The following is a 26,139-nucleotide window of genomic DNA, read 5'->3' on the forward strand; positions in this document are numbered from 1 at the left end:
TCATGTTATTGAGATGCAGCCAACCCAAGCCCAGACTTGCCCACTGGATCAGTGTTTCCCAAACTAGGAAATCGTGTCCCTCATTCTAAATTCATTAGATCCTCTGAACACCTCCTCTGTGACAAGCCTAGCACCCCTGTTCTTGCTGAATCCCACTGCTTGGGTGGCTCTTATGTCTTAAGTAAGTTGCAGTTTAGAAAACAAAATACCAGACTCTTAACTCATCATGTAGACGACATAGCCTGTGGGGCATACTAGTAATAACACAAAAAAGTACAAAACATACACAGAATCAGAACAAACATGGTCCCCAAACCCTTCCCCTAAAATGAATATGCAAAAAACATAGCAAAGCATTTTCAGCAATCTAGTATGACAGATATAAGCATTTCCCTTAGTTTTATGCAGCCACACCTCTAGGCCACCTCCAGCCTTAGAGGCAAGATGCCTGCAAATACCAGTTGCAAGGGAGCAACAGCAAGAGAAAGGGCATTTTCAAAGCAACTAAATCATCATCACTGCCTTGATGGTGTGTAAATCAAAGTGAAGTGAAGTACATTACAAGCCTGCAAGTAGGAACAAACATATATAAACGGATTATGGCCAGCATTTCACAAGGTGGGGAAAATGTGATCACGAATTAGTTGTCTGTTACCTCTCAAGCAACCCTGATTGAACTGCATGAATAATGAGCAGGGGCTTATCTCTCTGAGCTGCTTTGTAGGTTTATTTTTACAGCTATATTCATAATTACTATCTCCATTTATAATAAATTATTATAGAACAATTGGAAACTGTTCCTGTACAGTTTGTCTCCAATGAACCCACTAAATCCAATGCACTTGAGGGTCACTTGTTTGCAGCTTAAAACGAAGAATAATTAATTATATACTATTTATTTATTTATTTATTTATTTTATTTAAATCATTTGAACACAGATTCCCCCTAGTTCAATCCCTACCCAGTAGCCATCGCCACCCCCAGCACCCGCTTCCTTCAGAACTATCACGATTGTTAAAAGTAAGCAAAAGAACCAGAGCTTTGGAAGGGGAAAGGGTTTGAAGCTCGCCTTGCCTCTCCCGCTTGGGATGTTTCCAAGTGCGGTGCCTCCTCAGAGTGGAGGAGGAGGGAGCTCAATTGCTTCACGGTTGCTTCGTGGAGCAACCCTCTGCTTTGGTGAAGGTGACTCCCACCTTCTCCTCCGTCTCCGCCCCCTTTCCTCCTTCGCTACCCTGAGTGAGCGAGCGGGAGAGGAAGAGAGTTCCTAATTGCTATGCAGATGAGGATTGTTTGTGCTTCCTAATGCCACAGAGCAGCCCTCCTCCTCGGTGTGGCTTTTTTCGGTTCCAACTTTTCGGCTGGCAAGAAACTGGTAAAAGGGAAAAGGTGGCTAGTGGGGGGGATAGGAGCAGCATGCCTGGCGCCCCCACAATGGTGGCGCCCCCCAGCGATGCAGTTCTTGCTTACTGAGTTGCGCCAGCCCTGATCCACAAACATGCACACACTCACACACACCTTACCATAACTTCAAAAAGGAAGGGCATCCAATGTTGACCTAAATTTGGTCTCCCTCCACTTTCTAAACCTTACTTGGTTACTCTCTTCCACTCTGTCTCTCTCACTGCCAGATCTCTGGATTGGCTCTTCTCTCCCTTCCTTACCTGGACTAATTTGGGCTTCTCCTCTCCCTCCTCCTAGTTCTCCTGATAGGCTCTTTTGCCTTCGCTCATCTGAGTTCACCCAGGTTCTTTTCTTTCCTCTTCCCAGTCCTTCCCCAGTTTTCCTAACCACATTCTCCTTCCTTCTCTATCTGAACTCTCTTGGGCACTGTGCCTGCCTTTTCCTGATCTCCATGCCATACCACTAGAATGCCTCTGCCTTCCTTCTCTGCCCTAAATCTTTCAGGGTTTGCTCTTACTCATCTCCAGTTCCATCTGCTAGTTCTTTGACTCACTTCTCGCTCCCTTCTTCCCCAAGCTTTCTTGGGATCTTCTCTTCTTTGCCCTCAATTCTTCTACTGAGCTTTTACCAGTTTTTTCTGTCTCTCTCCACTCTCCAACTGATTTTCTCCACTAAGCAGACCAACCAACACTGCTTCATTTCCCTTTCCTGTCTATCATAGTCATAAGCATGTAGTCATAGTCATAGCCGAGGTAAGTGAGCCTGGGCACTTATCCATCTGAGTGGACAAGTCACATGAGAACCCCCTTGTTAGCATCATAGTCAAGCCTCTTTCTTGTTTTCAATAAAATATTTTTATTTGTACTTTTAAGCCTGTTGTTGTGATTTTCTGGGACACAACCTGTTTTATAACCATGCTGAACGATCCCACAAGTGAAAAGCATCCCTGGTAACACCAGCAGTGAGAATTGTTTAAAAGACACAGGAGAGACACTGTGAATTCTTTCCTTAGTTACATGTGAGGTCTGTGAACATGTTTAGCTATCATTTCCAAACTGATAATAAGTTATGTAGTTTTCTGTCTCCTGTATTGAATTGGGAGGCAGAGAAAACTACAATTCCATGCTCCTTAGCTGGAAATGATGCTTCTGAGCGAAGAACAAATTCTGCAAGTCTCTCCTGTGTGGTAAGTTCCGCTTATTCATTCTCTCTCTCTCTTTTCAAAAAAGCAAGAATATTTTGCTTGGGAAGAGGGAGCAACTATCAGAGAAAGTCTGTCTGTCAGCAGCAGTGGGGATGAACTCGATACAAGTTCTAAACTCAAAGGGCTCTGGGCCTGTCTGAATGTGGAATGAGGCTTTTTGAATGGAGGGAGTTTGCATTCCAACCCTTTCCCATTCAAAGTTTGCACCATCATTACGGTAATTGCAGTGCTAAATTAATTTGATTCCTTGTATCCTTAATTTATCTTTCAGTATTTCTCTTCTCTCACAGTGGTAGGGTGGTGAAATAGAACCCACATGGGTAATAGGATTTCTGTTGTAGCTTAGGCTTTCTCTAGAATGTTATGTTTTGCTAAGATTCTTTTACTTCTGTTACCATATCTGAGTCTTTGATATAAGAAGGGCTATAAATAAGTTAGATTTTTCCCCCCTGTCGTCCCCTGAAGAACCAAGAATGAAACGAACAGCTTGCTTCCATACATTTCAGTTCTTGAGAAGCATTGTCCTGCTGATACATTGTTCTCTCCTGTTGCCATGCTGGAAATAAGGGTAGGGCGAGTGGTGGAACTATGATTTCCCTCTAAAGAAACTGATTTGAAGGTCACATTGGGCTAGTTAAGATGATACTATAAGAGGAGAAACCTAAGTATGTAGTACACCGCTCTGGGCTCCTTGGAGGAAGAGCGGGATATAAAATGTAAAAATAAAATTAAAATTAAAAAATAATCACGTGGTGGAGGAAAGTGGGTGCACACCTATACTCCTCCCATTGAGTGCACTGCCCTGCCATTTGTGTGTGGGACTGTAATCCAAACCATCCCTCAACATGCAGATGAAATCTGGTTCAGATGAACAGGTATGCTGCTTGGGGGGTGATTATGGATCCAAACCTTTTTCTGGTGTCCCAGGTTGAAGCAGGGGGCAGAGGTGCTTTCTACCAGCTTCAGCTGATGCACCAACTGTGTCTGTTTCTTGAGATGAAAGAATGTGGTACACATCCTAGTAACCTCCAGCCTGGAAACTGCAGTTGGTACAGAATGTGGCAGCCAGGTTGGTCTCCAGGTCACCTCAAAGAGACCATACTATTCCTATATTAAAAGAAGTACACTGGCTACCAATAAGTTTCTGGTCAAAATACAAGTTGCTGGTTATAATCTATAAAGCCCTAAACCACTTAGACCCTGTGTATTTAAGAGAAAATCTTCACTATGAGCCCTATCACCTATTGAGATCATCCGGAGAGGTTCCTTTGTCATAATACCTGCCTCCTGTTACGATCTTCTGGAGATGTCTGGTTATGGTTGCCACCAGCTGGTTTGGTGGTGACCCAGGATTGGGTTTTCTCTGTGGCTGCCCAGGGCTTTGGAATGTGCTCCCTGCTGAAATAAGAGCATCTCCTTCTCTTTTTGTTTTCAGGAAGAACCTCAAGTCTCTCCTGTTTTCTCAGGCTCTTAATTAGAATTAATTTTAATAGTAATTTTAAAAACTTGTTTTAATAACCATTTTATTCTGTTGTTTTTATTGTCATGTATTTTAATTTGTGACTTTTAAATATTTTAAATTTTGTACACCTAAATTTTGTACAGAAACCTAAGTATGTAGTACACCGCTCTGGGCTCCTTGGAGGAAGAGCGGGATATAAAATGTAAAAATAAAATAAAATTAAAATTAAAAAATAATCACGTGGTGGAGGAAAGTGGGTGCACACCTATACCCCTCCCATTGAGTGCACTCAATGGGAGTGCAATGGGAGTGTATAAAAATATGATAGATAGATAAAATCTGCAGTTGCCATTAGCTCGTCTGGTGGCTACACAGGGATGGGCCTTCTCTGTCGCCACCCCAATACTCTGGAATGTGCTCCCTGTTGAAATAAGTGTCTCCCCATCTCTGACAAGTCTAAAGACACATTTATTCATCTAAGCTTTTTAACTAGACTTGTGGCTTTACATTGTTTTAAGGTCTTAATTTCTGCTTTAATTTGTTCCATGTTGCTGTAAACCACCCAAAGATGTAAGTTTGGGGTGGTGTAAGTGAATAAATAAATAATACTTTAAATTAGTATTTCAGTTACACATTGAGGGGAAGATTGGATGAACCTCTCCGTGCAATTAGGTGATGAAGTTAGGCACCCCGGATGGAGTTGTGTATGTGCTTTGCTCCTCTCCCATATAACTGAGAGGGCCAGTGAACATATCCTTAGAGCTATTCTATTGATCACTTGAGAAACAGAGCTGGTTTAGCTATAACACAGAACCATGGTTGAGTTAGGTTCCATGCGGTGTGCCTGTGTACTCCCTGTGCCCACATGAGCATCTACTTCTGATTTAGACAACAATAAAGCAAGATGGATTGTGACATACAAACTGAACAATCTTGATTTATTCTAACCTATTTACTTGAAATAAGCTGCTTTGGATCCCAGCGGTACCACGGATCCAGATCCTGGCGGTGCCGTGGCGCCAAACAGGGCACTGAATCCTGTCTCTTAACCTGGTTGCTAGGATTGTATGTCAGCATGAGCTACATGCAGCTCGCACTGACACAGAGACTGGAGTGTCCATCCCCTGGGGGAATCCCCCAGTGCACCGTGCTTAGCTCATGGTGCACTGTGGGATACCCAGAGGCCGAGATAACGAGTCCCCACCTCAGAGCAATCCATCCTGCTCCATGCTGCATGGAGCAGCATAGATCTTGAGGGGAGGACGCTCTGTATTCCCACCAAGCACAGGATGATTGTCGGGGGGGGGGCACGATTTGTGAAGCCTTTCCTCTGCCTGCCCACCCAGTAGGTTGTATGAATGGCCCCATTGTGTTGGCAAATACTGAAACCACTTGCTGAGAGGACAATGAATTTGGTTTGGATCACCATGCTTGAAAGTCGCATTTCCCTGTCTCCTAATGAAGCTTTGTACACTTTGCTGCTATTATTGTGTGTCTGTGTCTATAAGTGTGTGTGTGTGTGTGTGTGTGTGTGTAAAACACACACACACACACACACACACACACACACACACACACACCGCAGTACCTCTTCCAAGGAATCTAGCCTTTAGTGATCAAAGCTGGTTCTGAATTACATAATGCAGAACTCTTCCAACTTATGAACTCTATTCATGATAACATACTATTCTGAAAGTATTAAAACCTGAAGGTATGAACTGTGTGTGTGTGTGACAGACAGAGAGAACAAATGTCAAATAAACAGAAAAGCAACATACCACAAGTGCTTTGGTATATCATGCTGTTTAGACTTTGGAAGTTGGATTTAATATTCCTTGCAACTTCCCCCCCCCCCCGCAAAAAAGGTCAATGCGTGTTGAAAAGCCCATATGTTTCTGTGTGTACTGAACTAATTGTAACTTCTACTGTTCATAGACAATTGCCTTCATGGAAGAATCTTCAAAGGATTTTTGTTAACTTTGATTGTTCTTTATTTAGGCGTCTAAACAGAAATAAACTGCAAGTTCTTCCAGAGCTCCTTTTCCAGAACACACTGAAGCTAACCAGACTGTAAGTATAGTTTTTATTTTTGGCATACTATATGTGCTTTGTTTGGTTCTTAAGCCAGTAATTTTGACTGTGAGGTTTTGGTATGATGCTTTATTGAAGTGGATTTTGAGATGTGTCTTAGCTTATTGTACAAACTGTGCTGAAAAACAAATTTGAGGAGCATTTCCCTCGTTACTAGTGCTGTAGATTTATTGAGAAATTGAATGAATGTTGCTGAAGTTACAACTCCTTTTCAAAGTTTTTCATATATGAGGGATTTTGAGTGGTTGATGTCTAAGTTGTGATGACTGCTTTGAATAAAATAGTGTTTCAGACACTGTCACTCTTGTGCCTCTTGATGCCTGAAATAAAACTATGATGTCACTTATGTTTGCCATCTCTCGTGAGCCTTGAAGTACAGAATTTGCTAGCTAGATACATGTCAATTTGAGCTTGAAGTACACATCATTATGCCATTGAAATGGCAAAGTGTCAAGATCAAACTTCAATGAAAATTTTACAGTATTTTATGAAGATGATGTAAATTGCTTTCTGACCACCAGAAACTGAAATAGTTGATTTATCTAGAAAATATGTTACAAATGTTTCCCTCCTGGTTTATAAATTGTCCATTTATGTAAATATCTACATAGGATATGCGACATACTTTTGTATTTTGACAGAATTTCAGGCATTATAAACATTTTTAAAATGCTTTTGGTAATCTTGCAGCCGCAGCATATGAATGGCTCATAACAAATTTATTTATTTATTTTTATTAAGAATATTTATACTCATGTTTCTGCCTGACAGTAATTGAATATTGACAAATAATACACTAAGACTTCTTAAGGCAATAAGGCAAATATACTAAGACTCTCCAAGCTTTATGTGTTACACATATATTTTGATCCTACACTTTATCTGCATTTCTTATCCTTGGTTTCGAGCTGGTGAGTTCTCAGCCAGTTATTATAAAGGGTTAAGGGTTGATCTAGAAATGCTACACATTTCATACTTCATTTTTATAAACAATATGCAATTATACTTTAAGCTAATATTTTCACGGCCAAGAATGGTCGAAAGTTAAAAATGCTCCTGTATTTTGTGAAAAAGGTTTCCTGGATTTCAACATAATTCCTATCATTATGGATATGTCATAATTTATCCTTTCAGAAACAGTTTAATTAAGATCTTCAGCTTTCCACATGATGCGGAATGCAAATATGTTGTACCCTGAATAAGCTGTTAAACCATGTGCGCAACTATGAAAAAGGGTTGCATCCTTTTGACTTTGTAAATAAAACTGTCAAAGGAACCACTACTCCGAGGTCTGATAATTGGACAGCTCCCCAAAAGCCAAAGTTTAAAAAGAAAGGGGCAATCAAATTGCAGTACTCTTCAATTACAGAATATGTCTGCAATTTCTGTAATTATTTACATGGTCCTTTGTGACATCTGTTTGACATTACTGGTAGGGATATAAGGAGAATCAACCTTTGAAAGGAATGTGAAGCATCCTGTTAAATGAATTTGGTGCATACATTATTTTAGCCTTTCTTGCCAGGAGGAGGAGTCCATACTTCTCATGTTTGCTTTTTCTTTTGAGGTCATTTTATTGAAGTTCTCTGATGCATACTCATAGAACAATATCTTCCCCCAAAGGCAAAAGCAACAAAAGGGTTGTGGCAGGAAGGATGGCAAAGCAAGCAGAAAGGAGGAGGGTAGGCCTTCCTGTCATATCCAGAACATTTTTGCAATCTCTCTCCAGGTATGTTACTTTAAACCAAGTATGTTACATTAAGCCTCCTTACAGTATGACCAGTTTCAATGGAAGTAGGTCAGTGGAGACTTTGGATCTGTGTTTGTAATTTCAATGTCTGAATTCAGATACTCATAACTGAATCACTTCCAATCAATAGCACTCTTTGAAAGTACTTTTAAAAATAACTACTCAGACTAATTAACTGAGAAATTGCTTGGCCAATCAGCATTTAGTAGTCATCCATGTAATCAAAACAAAGTAGCCACTTTATGAATGTGGGAAGTGCGTGGGATTAAGGGGGAGGGTTCAGATTGAGTGTAAATAAGAACTTTGAGTTGTTCTAGAAAGTGAATAATTTAAAATTTAAAATGTTGCAGTTGGGACTTTACATTTAAGTAGTAAATAAAATGCCCCAGGTCTATTTGAAAAAGTAAGCTTTTCATCTTGCATCTATGACTGCTTGCAGAAATGATCAGTTCATAGGAAGGCTGCTTCAGAACCGTGACTAGTAATATTTTATCGTGGGCAAGTTTTCTAGGGATGTGCAAAACGTTTCGGGCACAGATCAATCTGTGCCCGAAACGAGCAATTTTGGGTGATTCAGGGCCGAACCAAATCACCCCCGATGCCCCCCGATATTTTTCGTGCCTGAGCCGAATCACCCCTGATTCGTGCCCGAAAAATTCGGCTGATTTGGGATGACGTCTCTTTGAATTTCCCGCCTTTTTGCCTCCATTGATTTGAATGCAAAAAGGTCTGATGTGACGTCAGCTTGAATTTTGGGTCCCAGGGGCAAAATAGCAGGGTGGGGTGGTAGTGCCTAATGGGTGGAGGCTACCACCCCAATTGCAGGGGAATTGGGCAAAGGGCTGATTTTGGGGGAATTTTTGAAGTTTTAGTGTCTTTGGGGCAGATCGGGGGCATAGAATGGGATCTGGGCAAAAAGAGTGGGGTGGGGTGGTAGTGCCTAATGGGAGGAGGCTACCACCCCAATTTCAGAGTGATTGGGCAGAGGGCAGATTTTTGGGGAATTGTTGAAGGTTTCGCGTCTTTAAGGTTTTTCTCCATAAAGAAGCATGGAGGTATCAGCAAATGTATAGCTTCATGTCAGGGGCAAAGGGGTAGCCTAGAGCAGTGTGGGGTTGGTGGTAGTGCCAGGTAGGGGCAAGGAAGCTACCTGAATTTTTTCAAAGGATTTGGGCAGAGGGCTGATTTTTGGGAAATTGTTAAAGTTTATGCGTCTTTAAGGTTTTTCCTCATAAGGTATAATAATGGAGCTTTCAGCAGCCCCATAAGTGCACTTGGGGGTGCTGGGGTGGCCCAGAGTGAATGGTGGTGTAGTGCACATGGGGTGCCAACGACCCCCATGGGTTTCTAACCCATGGGGTACAGGGTTCTGTTGTTTCTGAGGTATTCTGAGTGTGGATTCTATGATAGCAAATGAGATTTTCAATGAAACACCATGAATCCACTCTAATTTGCTATCATAGAATCCACACTCAGAATACCTCAGAAACAACAGAACCCTGTACCCCATGGGTTATTGTAGCAGGCTGGTATTTGGCTTTTTGGCACCAGCAGTGAGATTCAGCACTATCACACAGGAATTAAAGGTTGCTTTGATTTCTTGGGTAGATTCTAGACTTGTGAGTGGCTCAAAGCTTTAGTAGGTTAGTTTCTTAAGGTGGGGGAAGAGGCTGACAGCTGTGTGGCTGTAGGAAACATGGTATATATCTGGATCCAATTTTGTAGGTCACAGCATCGGAAAAGTGATGCAAAATGAAATCAACATTCCCAGTGGGAGGGGACATCACTAACAAAAGTGGTGAGTAGGCCTGGGCCTACCCTGAAAAAGTGGTGAATAGGCTCAGCCTCCCTGAGCCTCCCTTGACTTCAACCACTGCTGACTCAGTAACATGAAGTGTAGAGAAGCCGGATGAACGTGCCGCGGAACATTGGGGCCCCGATTTGATATCCTGAAAGTTGGCAGAATACAGTAGAGCCAGCTCTGTTGCCAGCAGCACCATGCTTCCTCTTGGTTTTGGAAGTCATGGGGCTTTGAAATATCCTAAATTGTGTGATAACAGAGCTGCCAGTTGCCAGTTTATGATTCATTATTAGTAATAGTGATTTAGTGACTACTATCCTTTTCAGATTTGCCAATCCTTTTTCAAAACCACCATTAGTCATTTTGTAGTTATCCGAGTTAATTGTGAATTGCAAGATCTTTTTCTTTCTGAATGTATGAAGTTGCCTTATACTGTATCAGACTGTTGATTCATGTAGCTCAGTATTGTCCATACTTACTGGCAGTAGTTCTCCAGGATTTCAGACAGTAGTGTTTTCCAGCCCTACCTGGAGGTGCCAGGGGCTGACCCTATAGACTGTCTTCATTTTTTAATTATTCTGCAAATCTATGCACATCCAAAGAATACTAACATGGTGAGTGTTATTCCTATATCATTGGTATTTTGCTTTTCTGGTTCTGTGTCCCACATGTGGTGCCTCTAATTGCTTTTTAATTTTGCTCTGACCAGTTCTGCCTAATGGGAAAAACCTCTGTATAGTTTAACAACTTCCTTTTTTGCTGCTGTTGGGGTTTGAGGGTATTGCAGACCTCTGTGATTTCCATAGCTCACTGATTATTGTACAATGCATTTCCCATGAATTTAAACATAATTTGATAGGGCACAGATTGCTTCAGGTCTTGTGGGATGGGAATCATAGTGGTTCAGTCTTTGCTTGGCAAATTATTGTGTGCAATAGTGCAGTTCAATAGCAATATTTGTTTCATTTTCTATCTGTTTCATGACTTGAAACAGATAGAAACAATGCAATGGAGCTAGCAAAAAAAAGTCCCATTAAAATATCTTAAAATGGTTTTTTTTAAAAAAAACAAACCTGTTAACATTACTAACATTTCTATAAACCTCTTGTTTAAAAGGCCAGCCTAAAAAACCCACAAACAGTAGTACTTCTAGAAAATTCCACAGCGAACTCATATATTGGTAATGAGAATGAGCTGAGAGCTGGATGGTCCTGGGTTCAAATTAGAGTTGAATCAATCTATTTAGTGTCAGTTTGCTTTCAATATTTAAAAAAACATCCTCTATATTGGGTGTGCTTCTAAGTTCCTTCCTCAGACCAAGCTTGGGGACCTGAGTGTTTGCTGATTTAACTGAACTAAAGCTTAGGCAGGGTGTCTGTTAGCTCTTTTACAAATCCTCTGTATCCTTTATATAGCCTCTGTAAGCTTTCCCCTCACACCTATGTTACTGGTAAAATTATTTCATGGTTCTGCCCTTAGCCATTCTTACAGTCACATCTGCTCTGGGCAGGGCCACATGGGTTTTACCAGTCACATGGGTTTGAAGGAAAGACTTACGGAGGGTATATAAAGGGATTCTGCCTAAGCTTTCACTCAGTCAAGTCAGGGAGCTTCTCAAGCTTAGAGGTTATACCATATCTTTGCTTGTAAGATTCAGGAGCTTCTTGTAGGTTCATTCAGGGACCACTCAGTTTCCTGCCACTTTAAAAATCAGCCTTTGGGGGCTTTTGCAACAGCTCCGTCTGCTCTATGATTAGTAGCCAAGAAACACTGCGTTTTTGTAGGCAGAGGAGGCAGAGAAACACTTCGTTTTTGTATAATTTGACCAGCTCATAATGTTCAGATGTATTGGATACCATTTCTCTTAATCTTTAGTGCAGAAATGCTCCCATCCTATGGCCTTGTGCTGGGGAATGGGTCCTTGTCCCACCCCCTCAGCATAGTCCCAGGGAGTGCCCCGACTGGTCAGGGCTTGCCAGAGGGGGGGCCCCGCACATGCTGCCTCTCCCTTTCCTGTTCAGGCTGGCTTCCCTCCCCACTGCCCCGGACCCAGGCACAGAATGGGCTTTGGCTGGTCATCCTTTTGCGGGCCAAGTAGGAATTTTTGGCCCTCAGAGGACTGGCCATGCTGGGGGTCTTTTTGCCTACTCCATTCTGTGTTTCCTATTAGGTCACAGCTGAGCAGGTACAGTGCAGGCTGGGTGGAGGTGTATAGGGGTTTGAGATCGGTGAGCACCCTTGGACGGTTTAAGAAGTGTGGATTGGTCAATTGGTCCTTAGAGGCGTTGTGGCTCAGGCACTTTGATTTGCCAGAAAACCTGCTTCAGGGCTTCATAAACTTTAAAGGCTGAGTGGTTTGTGGGAGTCTGAAGCCCTAGAAATTGCCCTGACCCTGAGGCGTTGACAATTAAGGGGATGAAGCAAGGTTTATCCCTTAAGGGTTATCAGGATGTGTTGCCCATTTTAGGCACTGGCGAGGACAGCAATGGTCTAACCCAGGCTTAGTTAGGCCTGCACTGTGGCGGGGGGCGGGGTCTGTTGTGCACAGTTCTCTGATTTCTCCACATCAATAAACTTGTGGTTCTTTTATCCAAACCGATTGCGTCTGTGTCTTCCTTGGGACTGGGGATATGTCATCTTAGGGCAATTGGAAAATAAGATTTTGCACATTTAGTTGAAATCTACTTTTTGTTCAAGTCATGGGTGATGGATCCTGATCACAGCTCAAACAGAGCTGTGCACAATGCCCCCAAAGTCTATTTGAACTCGGCGTGGAACTGTAGGCAAGTCTGACAAAACTTCAGGGCTTTGGGAGCAAAGAGCTATGCAATCCCTGAGCTTGTCTGGGAAGCTTACTACCCTTAAGACTACAGAGGCCCTTTATGTTCTCTCTGTGCCTTGCCTTGCCACTATTTTCCTGATCTTTTGTTGTACTGCGAAACAAAAAAATGTTCTTCCAAAAGCTTTAGTGTTATCACTAGGCTCGCATCACTAGTGAACATATGGAACACGGCTGCTTCTAATTTCCAGGCCAAGTTTCTAAGTGCTTTTAGCTTCAAACTAGCACCTTGAAATGTGTCTTGAAGCTAATGGGAGTCTAATGCAGACATGAATCTCTTCTGCAGTACAGTTATTCAGAGAGAAAAAGCTTGTCTCATGAGGCATCATGTGATAGCATGCTCTCTAAATTCGGTCCTCTCATGTGAGAGTGTTACCATGCTTGCTCACAAATGTATGTTACACACATGTGCACCAATGGTTTTGAACCAGTCTAGGGGAATTTATTTAAAACCAAATTTGCAAGTATGAATAACAAATGGACCATATCCTAGACTTTTTTTTAAAAAAAAGAGAGAAAGTTTTTAATGAAATGCAGATGCACTGTGTAAAATATGGTAGTTGACAAACCTGGTACAACTGCATTTGTGCAGGGTGAGATAAGGAGGGGGAGAGTAAGGGACTGAAGGCTATAATACCTAGGCAGTTGGTGGGCATTGGAACATGGGCAAGAAGAAGGGCAGTAAAAGATAGAGAAAAGAGAGAACCCAGAGCAACTTTGTTACCCGTCTTCATTCTGCTGTTTTGTGTGTGATGCCAAAAGGGGTGACTTCTACCTGAAAAGTGGAATCCACTTTCAGGGGATCTGCAAAGGTTTTGCCAAAGTGTCAAGCAAATGGATGCAGCAGAGTGCTAACTTGGTGCCAAACCCTATGTGTTGTGGCACTCTGTGTGCCCATAACTAGCAAAGGGGAGCACTGAGTTTCCCAGGTAGTCAGGTGCAGGGGTTAGGAACATAGGAAGCTGCCATATACTGAGTCAGACCATTGGTCTTTCTAGCTCAGTATTGTCTTCACAGACTGGCAGTGGCTTCTCCAAGGTTGCAGGCAGGAATTTCTCTCAGCCCTATCTTGGAGATGCCATGGAAGTTAGTTGAAACCTTCTGCTCCTCCCATAGTGGCTCCATCACCTGAGAAGAATATCTTCCAGTGCTCACACTTCTAGTCTCCCAATCATATGCAACCAGGGTGGACCCTGCTTAGTTAAGGGGACAAGTCAGGCTTGCTACCACAAGACCAGCTCTCCTCAAAAATGCCCATCCTCAGTGGCTCAAGAATTTGGTTCCCAAGTCCAGAAGACTCTCAGGCAGTCAAGTACAAGGATTAGCCTTTGGCAGGCCCATGCAGATAGGAACCCAAGGACTCTTAGTGCCAGGATTGTCCAGGGCAGTCCTGCATAGGCCCATGCAAGAAACACTCAAACTCAGCTCAGCACTTCTGGGCCCTGCAATCCAGTGTTCCAATTTAGGGAATGATTCAGCTTAAGGGAGAGGGTTTGAGCACACAGGCTGTGCTCAGCTAGCCAGAGCTCAAGGCAGTAAAAGTCAGTGTATGTATACTACCAAGCCCTTACAACATAAACTTCAGCAGCTGAGGTTTGAGAGCAGAGGCTTTATATAGGGTTATGTCCTCTGCAAAGTTCAAAAGGCAGGAGAATTTAGAAATACAAAGAAGGCAAAAGGAACGTTTCCAGGAACCAGACTTGGAGCAGGTATGGGTGTGGTAGTTACTGTTCAGATGGACCACAGAACAAAATAATTCTGTTGTGCTGAATGTACATAACTGATTTGGGACTTGACCTTGATTGCATTTTGGGATATCTCTCCATGCTTCTCAGGAGTAGTCTTTCAAAACGTTTTGCTGTGTCAGGATCTGGCTTCATTAAGAGTACACAGAATTCTGTGTGTGTGTGTGTGTGTGTGTGACCTCTTCCTAGGTAGCTTCGGCATCTTGGTCCTGGATTCATGTGGCATAGCTGCTTAATCCAAAGAGAGCCCAACTTCCCTCTGGCACCAGGTGGTAGTTCATGCATCACTCGGCCTTGCTTCTGTTGGAAGCTAGAGTTTCTGGGAGTGGGGCGGGGTAGGGGGTGGAGGCTGTCTGGCAACAAGAGAAGGAACTAGTAGGCCACCTTTTAAAATGAGCTCAAGTGATAAAGCATTGCCTGGACAAAAGTGACACGACTATAAGTAAGCAGGGGTTGCTATGGTTTTGGCTCATCCAGGAATTAGGGCTTTACTGTGTACAGATCCCAGCAGGTCTGCTCAGAAGATGGTAAATAATTACAAGGAACACCAGCTCTCTAGGGGCACTTCAGGTTTGAAAGGATGTTCACTAGGTCAGAGGTGAAGACTACAGACTGCCAAGAGGCTCTTGTACCATTTATCAAGCTAGAGCTATTTTTATTGCTTGTGTTGTGTTCTGACTCTAAATGGCATAATTTGAGCAAAATCATGTCTGGAAAAGTGACTCTGGTTACAAATCCTATGGCACCTTTCTGTTCACTCTATTTCCAGTGCAAGGCAGAGTGCTCTGCTTATTTTCTTGAAGTATGAAAGGAACGTTAACAAATTATCTGCGCTGAGTAGGAAACAAATGAGTGGATGTCAGAAAGTGAGTAATTGAGGTTCCATCCTGGATTTCCAGTCTCCCCTGTGTGAAGTTAGCTACTCAAGACTAATCTGTGCAGATGTTTCCCTTTTTTCTAATACGGCAAAAGGGAAAGAGAAGCAGAAGTATCAAGGCATAATCGTAAGATTCATAGAAGTTGGTATGGTGTTTTTTTCCTGATGGTTGCGGCATGTTGTACTGATTCTGGCAAAGATTTTGTTGTTTAGGAAATGTCTCCATAATGTTCAGACAGAGATTAATCTTATTTCTCTTAACAGGTGAAAAAAGATTTTCTATTTTTCTACTCTGGTTGCCCAGTCAGTGGTTGGCGTTTTCTCTTGGATCTAAAGGCCAGTGCCAGGTTGTGTAGTTAATGAGAGCCAGAGTGTATCACTTGCACTAGGGGTACCTGTATGTCATTGGTGGCCAGTGACAGCAGTGCTGGGGGCGGGGGAGGTGAGAGGTACCTTTAAAAAGTGATTACAGACGGTACTGCCGACACTTGCAAGCCATTGCGAGCAGCAGCACCCTGCCTGGTATCCATTGTGCTGGCTGTCATGGCTCCATCACTCACCTGGCCTCTGTGCTAGTAATCACTTTTTAAACGTAACTCTTGCCACCCCCCCTAGTGCCACCCTCACCAGCCGCCACTGCTGTATGTAAATTTTAATCCAAGGACCATTGCATGCATTATATACATGCCAAATACAAAGTTCTGGTTACCAAGCCCTTAATTGCTTGGGCCTATGTTATTTAAGAAAGCATCTCCTTCATTCATCACAAACTTCCCACTGAGATCATCAGGAGTGTATCACTTGCATTTACCATTGGTTTGTTTGTGGTGATTCACAACTGGGTCTTCTCCATAGCTGCCCTGGGAATTTGGAATGTGCTCTCTGCCAAAAGAAGAGTTTCCCCATCTCTGGCTGTCTCCAAGAAAGCTCTTAATAGTCATCTGTGGGTTTGTTTGTTTTTTTAACTTTTAATTGCTTTTTAATTGTTTTTAGTTTTAATTAATTTTATGTAAACTGCCTGGAGATGTTTATATCAGGCAGTTTATAAATCAAATCAAATCAAATCAAATAAATAAATAACAGCAAATATGGGTTGGCCAATGAGAGTAGTATTGTGGCTGTGGTGCAGTCAGTCCCTGATCTCTTACAACTGGCTGCTGCTGATGTGACATGTTTTGAAACACTTATTTGCCAACTTAATATTCTACCACTTTACTTGTACACAAGATAAATCTTTTGTTCACACTTTATAAGGACATATGTAAAGTGACCTCAGCTATGAGCAGTGGCCTGCAAATCTTGCCTGCCCTTCATAGTCAGCTAGTCAGCCAACATTTGTGTTTACGTCTGGCCCAGCCTCTTCCCCAAGAAGGGGCAGGGTCTTTATTATGTCAGACCAAGCTGTGGAAGTGCTTGAACATCTCCTAGAACCAGCACAGCTGTGATGAAAACCCCCACCCTCCTGTCTGACTGGGAGTTGGAATGAGCACCATTACACTGAACCTCAGATGGGTTCAGTGCAAGGCAATGGACATCCTCCCATTGTTATCCAGAGTCTAGATATGGTCACAAGCACCATCTGGCATGGCATAGACTTCAGAGAGTTTCAGAAATGGGTGTCATTGCTTTCTGAGTGTCTCTGATATTCCGTGTGTGGTCAGGGAAATTTCCTATCTGCAGGCTCTGGAGAAGGGCGAAGACTCCTGACAGAATAATTTTTAAAATGGGTTTATTGTTTATTGTTGGTATAAGGGTTTCTACACAGAAAGGGTTGGTATGGAACCCTTTCTGTGTAGCTCCGTGGATGCCCTTGGGCAAGTCGCTATCAATCAGTATAACATATATCTCAGATCTGTGATAAAATAATTCCATTTATGTTTCCTTGAGCTCTTTCAGGGAAGGGCGGAAGTAATATATATGTATCTGGGAGCAGGACACATTGTTGGCACTCGATAATGTGTTGCTCACAAGTGTTAGGAACATATTTGGAGATCACCATTAAAACAGATTAAGAAGCTTTAAGAAAAACAATATTTATGTATCTTGTGGTGCTTATATGTTACCTGGTATCCATTTAGAAAGCACAGTAAACCACCAACAGCTATAACCTACAGAGATGTTGCTTTATATTTTTTTAGCTTTCTTGATGTTTTCTTTAATCGATGGAACACTTACTCAAAACAATATTTAGCTCTAGGTGATATCTTTTAAGCATTTGGGGCATGCTGTTAGGGAAACTGGGAAGTGAAAGAGATTGCTCTTCAGAGGGGTTCTTAAACCATAAAGTTGAACCAGAATAAGAACAAATACTATTTTTCATATAGGGCGCTATTGCTGTATCTGCATTTTTCACTATTAACATCTCACTACTTTGTGTGAGGAAAGAGCACATCAAATTGTTCCAGGTATTTAATATAACATCAGTATATATTTGTCTAGTTTCAGGTTATCCTAAGGCAAGTTCTGATTTTAGAATATAATATTTTGTTCAAGGTAAATGCAGAAAGAAATAAAGAAACCCTAACATAATTAGCACATTGAAGATGTAGGTATAATTTTACCTACAAATCAACCACTGTTCTGTATGGATTTAGCAGCATGAATAGCAGCATGGTGGGTTTTTTCATCCAAGAAAATTTGGATGAAAATATTTGATGACTGTCCATTACTTAACGAACAAAAGGTGGCCACAGTAGATGTGTCTAGATTCCGTTGCAGCAAGCAGCAAAGAGTCTGAAGTTGACTTAAGAAGGCCTTTATATATTTAGTATAATATAACTGTATTGGTGGTAGAATATTGTACATCAGATGTGGATGACCTTCGTAGCCAGTTCCAACTTAGGCCACGAGAGAAATATCCATCAATATTACTAGAACCAGCTGAACGTACAATCTCAGGCAGTTGTCTAATGATGGATTTTGTCACACTGCAGAATTGAGCAGTTTAGATGAGAACCATCCGCGTAAATTAAAACAGTGGTGCATATGCTTGCAACATCCAGGCTTGACTACTGTAAGGCGCTCTACGTTGGACTCTCTTTATACATAGTATGGAAACTGCAATTGGTACAGAATGTGGCAGCCAGGTTGGACTCCAAAGCTACTCAAAGAGACCACATTACTCATATTCTGAAGGAACTATACTGACTACCCAATAAAGTACAGGGTATTTAAGAGAGCACCACTTTGTTCATGAACCCTGCCACCTATTTTTAAAAAATGAGGATGTAGACCCTCCTCCTCTGCTCCTGATTGTTGGTTATGTGCTGAATCTTAGCATATCCCTCCCCTCAGCCTGCCTGACAGACTTCAGAAAACCTGTCCCATTAATTTCAGTAAGACTGCTTATGAGTAACTTAGTGTGGATGTGAGATTGTAGTAGCCTGTTTCCCTACATTTAAACTTAAATTTGTATTTTATGTATATATGTACACACACACACACACACACACACACACCTGGCACTATGAGGTACTTGAGATGAAGGTATGCAACAGAAGGGGCACCCTTGTTTTTAAAAGGTTAGGAATCCCTGTTCTAGGGGCCAATTTATCTACCTATGATTTCTGTATACTTAAATGCAGATTACCTCTTTTGCCAATATACCTACCTCTTGACTTTTACTTGTTAAGACAGAATGATAAGATGCATTTGTGCATCTTATTCTCAAACAGATGCATTTAAGAGTTTCATTTGTCAACCATCTTAACTGTGTGTGGATGAAATGTTACACAAAGCTATATAAAAATAGTACATTATTTCAGAAAGTGAAGTGGCATTTCTGGCATATGATCTGAGTCCTCTTTAAATGGAACAGACAGCATTTCTTCCTGAGACACTGATCTCCCTAATTTGACTAATCCAGACAAATAAAAGGATATGGGGTTCCCTCCCACTACTGTGAACTGGGTTCTTTACTGTGGATCAAACTGAACTGTAAAAGACCTGCCTTATATAAGCTATTGAGTTGATATCCCAAACTTTATTTGAATAAACACATTTTAAAGAGTTTTGAATAAACTCATTATTTGAATAAACACATTTTAAAGAGTTTTGACTGAATAAAATTTCCAAAGAAAACAAGATTGATGGAAGAGGATATGAGATTTACAATCCAAATTTGTAATAAATTGTGGCTGAGGATGATAACAATTTTATTACATCACTCTACCTCTGACATCCTGGTCTAGGCACCACAATTAAATTTCTAGGCAACTCCCTGGCACCTGGGATTTGCCAAGCCCTGCTCTAGAGACTGTTCTTATTATGATTTGGGGGTAAATACTAAGGTTTCAATGCATTTTCCAGCATTAAAGGGTGCTTTGTAGCATGGACAGTGTCCATGTGTGTACATGCAAACATAAGTACAGTGAGCTTCAGCTTAACACAGAAATGCCTGCCCTCTTACCTGCTGTTCGTAAACTGAAGTGGGAGTAATTCTTTTTTAGTGGTTGCTGTGTTTGATAGAACCAAAGTTTTGGTTAGAGAATTCCCTGAAGGGTACTCTGCAGCAATGGATATGGAGAAGGAGATCAGTTGTCCCTGAAGCATCTCTTTCAATGCTGGAGTGGTGCAGAAGGAGTGTCTAATGGAAAGATGCTATGTTTGACAATCTGGAAATATAGCAAATAGCTTCAGTGTGGCTTGGTAACTGAAGCAGACAAGGTAAGCAGGAGGAGAATTTCAGCTATGTCGTGGGAAATGGCCTTGGCTAGCTCTCTGATTAGCAGCGGAGTGCAAATCTCTTGGGTCACTGCCAGGGTTCAGGAGAGCAAAGCACTGCTGGGATGTTAAATTGCTGCCATATTTCATTCATGGCAAAAAAAAGAGTTGACTGTTTGATTAGAGCTTATTGATGTTAGGGCCATGCCATCATTACAGTGCTTTAAAAACATGTGCAGAAATTATTTAAGAGTTGTGAACAAACAGGTTTCCATTTCCATTCAAGGAAACCTGTAAAAAACTATCAGCTTGCTTTTTAATGTGAATAATAATAGAGCATTGCTTATGGCTTGTACAGAAGAGGGGAAGGAGGTAAGCACAACTCACAAGCCAGACAGAGCTTCAGAGCTTCTTGATTAGGAACAGTGAGGTGCCTTCAGAAGATACAGAACAGCTCTTAGAATGTTTTTTATTTGTTTAGTATAAATGGCTATCTGGATTTTAAGTATGATTACATGTAAGATGAGTAGACCATTAGGCTAAAATTCTGTTGCAGTGTTGGTGATGAAACTACTTTTCATACAAGAATCCAAAACAGTTCAATAGAAGTCTAAAAATATTTAACTGAAATAATCAAAACCAACTGAAATGAAAAACAACCCCCAAAACAAATGGGGTTACAATTTTCTCAAAAGGGAAGTTCTTAGCTTTTCCCAAGAGTAGTCGTAGGGTATCTGCAAGAATCTCTGGGGAGGTAATTCCAAGTGGACTGGGGCAATACCCAAGGAAACCCTTCTTTTAAGTCCATTAGGTGACACTTCTTTCCTAGATGGGATTTAAAACAGGGCCTCTGCGGCTAATCTAGATTGAGGGGAGTGCCTGCAAGAAGAGTCATGTAACATGAAAGATATGATGAATTGTAACTATGCTGCCTGGATTCCCACCCCAGGGGAACCTAAGCCAGCACCCCCATCATGACCTGCAGATAGAGCTCTGTTTTCATCGTCTGAGGACCTGCCAACCCTAGCAGAGTTTCCCCTGGAGCCAGGGCTTTGAAAATCAGGCAAAGCCTCTTTAAACAACAGAGCCTTCCACAGAGAAAAGGAAGGGCCAACTGACTCATTGTTGTCCCTATCTGCTTTGTTACCAGTGTTTGTCTTCTAATTACTATTACTTCACACGAATAATCCCAGCCAGTCGCAGGGTTGTATCTCAAGTTGTTCTTCCTTGGATAGCAGGCACTTCGGTTCATGCACAAGAGGCCCCTTCCTGCTGCAGCTCCAGGGCCTCATGCAGTTCTGCTCCAGAAAGTCTCCTGACCCTCAGCTAATTGGGCAATGGAGAGCAGGGGCTACAGTGACAGAAATCACCCCTCCTCGCTCAAATGGTGGTGTGGTTAGAGTGTTGGGCTAGGACTGGGAAGACTTGAGTTCAAATCCCCATTCAGCCATTAAAATCACTGGGTGATTCTGGGCCAGTCACATATCTCTCAGCTTAAACTACCTCACAGGGTTGTTGTGTGGAGAAATATAACCATGTACACTGCTCGGGTTCCTTGGAGGAAGAGCAAGATATAAATGTTTTTTTTTTTAAAAAAAAACCTTTTAAAATGTAATTACCTTCTGTTCACAGCAGGCGTGGCCCAAGAACATGCCTCTGGGGGCAGGGGGCAGCTTCTTTAAGTGTAAACAGAGCCGGTGCTCCGTGCCACCCAGCAGCCCCCACAGCAGGGAATCGCCTCCGCCACTTACCTGGCCGCTGGCAGGGGTTCGCCTCCGTGGGAGCCAGGTGAGTGGTGGAGGAGATTCCCCTCCACAGGGGCTGCTGGACATGCACCGGCTCCGGTTTACACTTAAAGAAGCCGCACATCGCCCGCCCTCCACCTGGAAGCACGTTCACGGGCTGTGCCTGGTTCACAGAACTACGTAGGTTACAATCCTTGTAGAGTATGGGATCATGCTGCTATCTTCTTTAGCCAACTGTGTGATTGTGACAATGTCATTGAGGGCAAACAAAGCCGTTTGAATGTAAGGGCTACACTTTCTGAACCAGCCACATTGATTATCCCAGACCATCAGCAATCATGGAGTGAGCAGGTTGATTTCTCAACAGTGTCAAATCTAGTTATTTGATGATGATATTGAGGGGAAAATAAGTAATTAAGGTGGAGGGCAGTTCCTCCAGGATAAGTGAGTGTTCTCAAAGCAATCTTTGAAAATTTGCCAATAGAGCATACTTTTCAGTGCTGGTAAAAATGATAATTCAAAAGGGAATATTTTAGGGTTAGACATATTTATAATATATAATTGAAAATCGTGATCAAGTTATAGCTAGCTAAATGTTAAGTTATAGACCTTTCCCTTCTGGCAACAATGGATCTCTTTCCTCTCTTCATGATCTTCAAATACACTGCAGTAGTCTTTCCTCTGATCTCTTCCTGGGCATCCTCATATGAGGATAGCATCTTTGAACATTCCTCCCTCACCCAACCAACATTTATTTAGAATTTAAAGCACTTCAGGGAAGTGTGAAAAAATAGTTCCATGCTGCTTTGTCACTCCATCAAGACGCTCTGTGTAGAGCTCACACTGAGACATTGTCAACACAATGTAGTGCTGGTAAAAAGATGTTTGCTTAGCTTCTGTTGTTATGATGGCTGTTTGCCTGTCCGCATTTTCTATAAGTGTGTTGGCAGTAAGTAGACAAAAGAACAAATAGTTTATGTTGAACCTCACCCCACTCCCCCAAATATAGGACACATGGTCTACAAATACAAACCCGCTTTATCAAGCAACTTAATGATCAGTGGCCACCTGCCCATTATAAAACCACTGCACAGTACAATATTGTACTTCTGCCCAAATGTATCAGGGATATAAAACAATATTTTACTTTTATGTATAGCCTCTGACTTTGAAGTATAGAATGCACTTTCATGTAGGAAAAATCATTTCTACCACATGTACAGCATCTCAGCTGCCATTATCACATGTGATTATGTATGCGATATCTGTGCTTTTTCCTTCAGGGAAATGATATCTCTGGAGGACAATTGTCATTAGTAAAGTGGCCCTCACTTGGCACAATGGGTTGTTTGAGTAGCCTGCCAGAATGAGCATCCTGTTGTCATCGGGGGTGGGGGTGGATATGTTCCCATTTAAATATTAAATCTTTTTTTCCTTTTAGCTACCTTTACTATAATGGTGGCCACAGTGCTTCGCTCTGTACATCACAGCCTGTTTTCTTGGCAGGAGACTTTTCTGTCTGTTGTACACTTATTACTTCATCTTTGCAATTTAATGCTGAGGTCATTCTAAATATTGCATGCTTAATCTTCCAACATGAAGATTTAAATACTGAAAGGATACTTGAAGACATATGTGCTTCTAGATATCCAAGTTACTTTTTAAGACCCTTTTATTAAATAAAAAAATTGGAGATTCATAAAATGCTAGAATAACGAGAACTGTTCGGTCATAATGGAAAATAAATCCTGAACTGCAAAATTTGAAATATCCCATTGCCAGCACTGAGGTGTATTCTACATAAATTTTATTAAGTGTTGAATAGTCAGTGCATGCATAAAATGTACTCTTTACAGGAACATTACATGGAGTTTATTTGGTATAAAAGTAAACATGACAAACTAAGTCAATGAAAGCTTATTCTAACATTTAAATTGGTTACCTGTACTTGGGACTGTTCTTTGCATTTTTGTATGAAGAAACAATATCACTATCAAAGCTGGCTTTTTCATGATACTCAGTGAGATGGTTGTCTCAGGTGGTGGACGTAGGGGGGGGCTATGGGCACTGCTCCCTGCCACTGCTGCAAGAACCACCACACCCGTGTGATTCCTTTCTTATTGCTCTCCTTCTTTTCCCCACCCGCAAGGGTGCACCACTCGCCAGCCACTCATCCATTAACATTCTCTCTCCTTGCAGGCGAACAATGAAGCTGGCTGCTGCCATAGCAACAGTGAAGGAGAAGCTGTAGGCAGCTCCTTCTCCTTGCCTGCACTCCTTTGAAAGCCTGCAAAGGTTGAATTGGAAACTAGAAGCAGTTTTGGAAAGGGATGTGAGGTGAGGAGAAGGAGAAGGAGCAGCCAACAGCCTCACCTCCTTGCCCGCTCCCCTTTCAAACCTGCAAGGGTCGGATCCACTTTTGGCAGGATTTGAAGGGGCACAGGACAAGAAGAAAGGGCTGCTTACTTTCTTCATCGCCACTCTTCCTTAAAGCCTTCCGGGAATACCCAAGGAGGGAAGTAGTGAGGGGGCATTTTGTGGTTTGTCTCAGGCATCCAATGGTCTTGGGCCGTCCTGTTATCCATGTCATATTGCTTTTATCTGTGGCCCCAATCTGGAATAAGTCCAATGTAACTTGAATGAGTTGCAACTGATTGTCACACTGGATTTGACATGAGACATAGCTGATCAGGATCTTGTGTGATTGTCTGCCCTTGTGCAGCCCCGTACATCTTGACGAGAGAAGCAGGACTAGTGCAAAGGCTTCACTCTTCCTCCCATACAATTTTCCCACCGTAATCGGAGCCCATCCAGTAGTTAGGCTATTTCCCACATTCCTCTAGGATCGACAGGAAGTTGAAACAGCCAAGATTTCTTGAATGACTAGGCAGCTCCCAAATCCCCAGTTCCTTTTCCTCTTTCCTCAGGATCGGCAGCCAAAGAGAGAGCTCCTCCATTTCTCTGACTAAAACCTTTCCTTAACCAAATTTCCTCCCTCAAATATCGGCATTTGCCTGCCTGCAGGTACCTTTATCTCGCTGTACTTTCTTCCTCTGCACTCGGCTCCCTCCTCGGCTCCCTCCTCCTTTGATTCTTGCTCTCCTGCCGCCTCTCTTCCTGGGTCGCACATGGAGCACACCCACACCGCTGAAGCCTTTAGGGACTCACTGTCGGAGGGCAAATTACGAGCAGAAGCCCATGCCCCAGAAGGGTCGGCAAGCCTCCCCCTTGAGGGGGTGAGAGCTGCACTGTGCAAGAGAGCAAAAAAATCCAAAAAGAAGGAAAAGCACATCACACATGGTCCGGAGCAGCCCTGTGCTGCTGGGAGTCACCAGACACACCAGAAACAGGCCAAGAGGATCAGCGAGCACCTGATACTAGAGGTGGTCTGCCAGCAGTGGCAGCCTCGCTGGATACCTTCCCCAAGGCTCCTGGACCACCAGGGAGAAGCCACTGAGGTGGTTGACGCAGCAAGGGGTGCACAGGGTGGCAAAGCAGCCAACGCGGCAACGGGCGTTTACTGCCTGTAATCCTGGAGAATGCCACGCTTGTGGGAAACAGGGGCATTCAAGTCCTTCCCTTACCCGCCACAACTACTGCCACTGGCCCACAAACAGGGGACATCATAATTGTGAGTAGTCCAGTGTGCGGGCAGGGCACGGCAGACCCATCAGTTTTGGGGAGCGGGGCAGTGGCTGCAGGGGTTTATCGCCAGGGTGTTTAGGGCTCTGATCCCTTCCCTGGCTACAGAGGCCAGAGCACTCCTCCCCCATAGAGACCACATCCAGATTCATCCTTCCCAGACTCCGCCACCATCGGAAGGGCTATCCCAGAAGGAGAAAGGGGCCATTTCTTTCCCCATACTCCCATGGCTAGGAAGAGGCGGTGCTGCCATTGACCCTCATCTTCTTCCTCTTCATCCCCAGAGGGCACAGCCAGCAAAAGGACTCCCATTCAGGACCATATCACCCATAAAATACCCCCTTCCATGAGGGCTGAGAGAGAGACAACCCCAGTACATTTACCCAGGGACCTGGAGAGGCCGGATGCAGCTCCCCCTACTGGGACCAGGGGAGAACCTGTTCCAGCTCATGGGCCCAAAGACCTGGAGAGGTCTGATGATACTGATACCTTCAATGACACAGGAGGAGGAAATATCAGAGGAAGGAAAGGTGCACCAGCAGATAGCAAGCTCCACTCGCTTGTTCCTCTAATCAGATATGGAGGTTTTGTTGGCGAAGGCACGCTGCACGATTAATGCGCTGACCTCCTTGGAGACCCCGGCTCCCAACCAGGGCTTGGACCAGGAGGTTTTTTCCTCCACCTCCAAGGCCATGCCTGTAATTCCTTTCCCCCAACTTTTTCTCTCTACTGTGTTGGAGGAATGGAATACGCCCTTCTCCCATAAGTCAATAACAAATTATACTCACTCCCTGAAGAAATAACAAACATGCTGGCTCCCACCGTGGTAGACACCCTAGTCGAACAGCTGGTGTCGGGAACCATAGTCAGTAAGGAAGGGGAGGAGCACATAAAGCTCCCTGAGGATAAGAAGTGTGAA

The 26,139-nt window shown here is 42.9% G+C and overlaps 1 protein-coding gene and 1 non-coding gene across 4 annotated transcripts in view; one reads left to right on the forward strand and one right to left on the reverse strand.

Annotated features, from left to right (window-relative positions):
* Window positions 1-26,139, forward strand: part of SLIT3 (slit guidance ligand 3) — a 731,964-nt gene that overhangs the window by 83,647 nt on the left and 622,178 nt on the right. For all 3 annotated transcript variants that reach the window (XM_053288108.1, XM_053288109.1, XM_053288110.1), the window contains exon 4: window positions 6,067-6,138. In XM_053288108.1, coding sequence (XP_053144083.1) covers window positions 6,067-6,138 — 72 coding nt within the window. The remainder of the gene's footprint in view (window positions 1-6,066; window positions 6,139-26,139) is intronic.
* LOC128348417 (small nucleolar RNA SNORA23) lies at window positions 5,533-5,654 on the reverse strand. The gene has a single exon (XR_008318140.1). It is a non-coding gene; the product is annotated as a small nucleolar RNA SNORA23 (small nucleolar RNA).

Source organism: Hemicordylus capensis, chromosome 2 (genome assembly GCF_027244095.1).
Source record: "Hemicordylus capensis ecotype Gifberg chromosome 2, rHemCap1.1.pri, whole genome shotgun sequence".
Classification (NCBI taxonomy): domain Eukaryota; kingdom Metazoa; phylum Chordata; class Lepidosauria; order Squamata; family Cordylidae; genus Hemicordylus; species Hemicordylus capensis.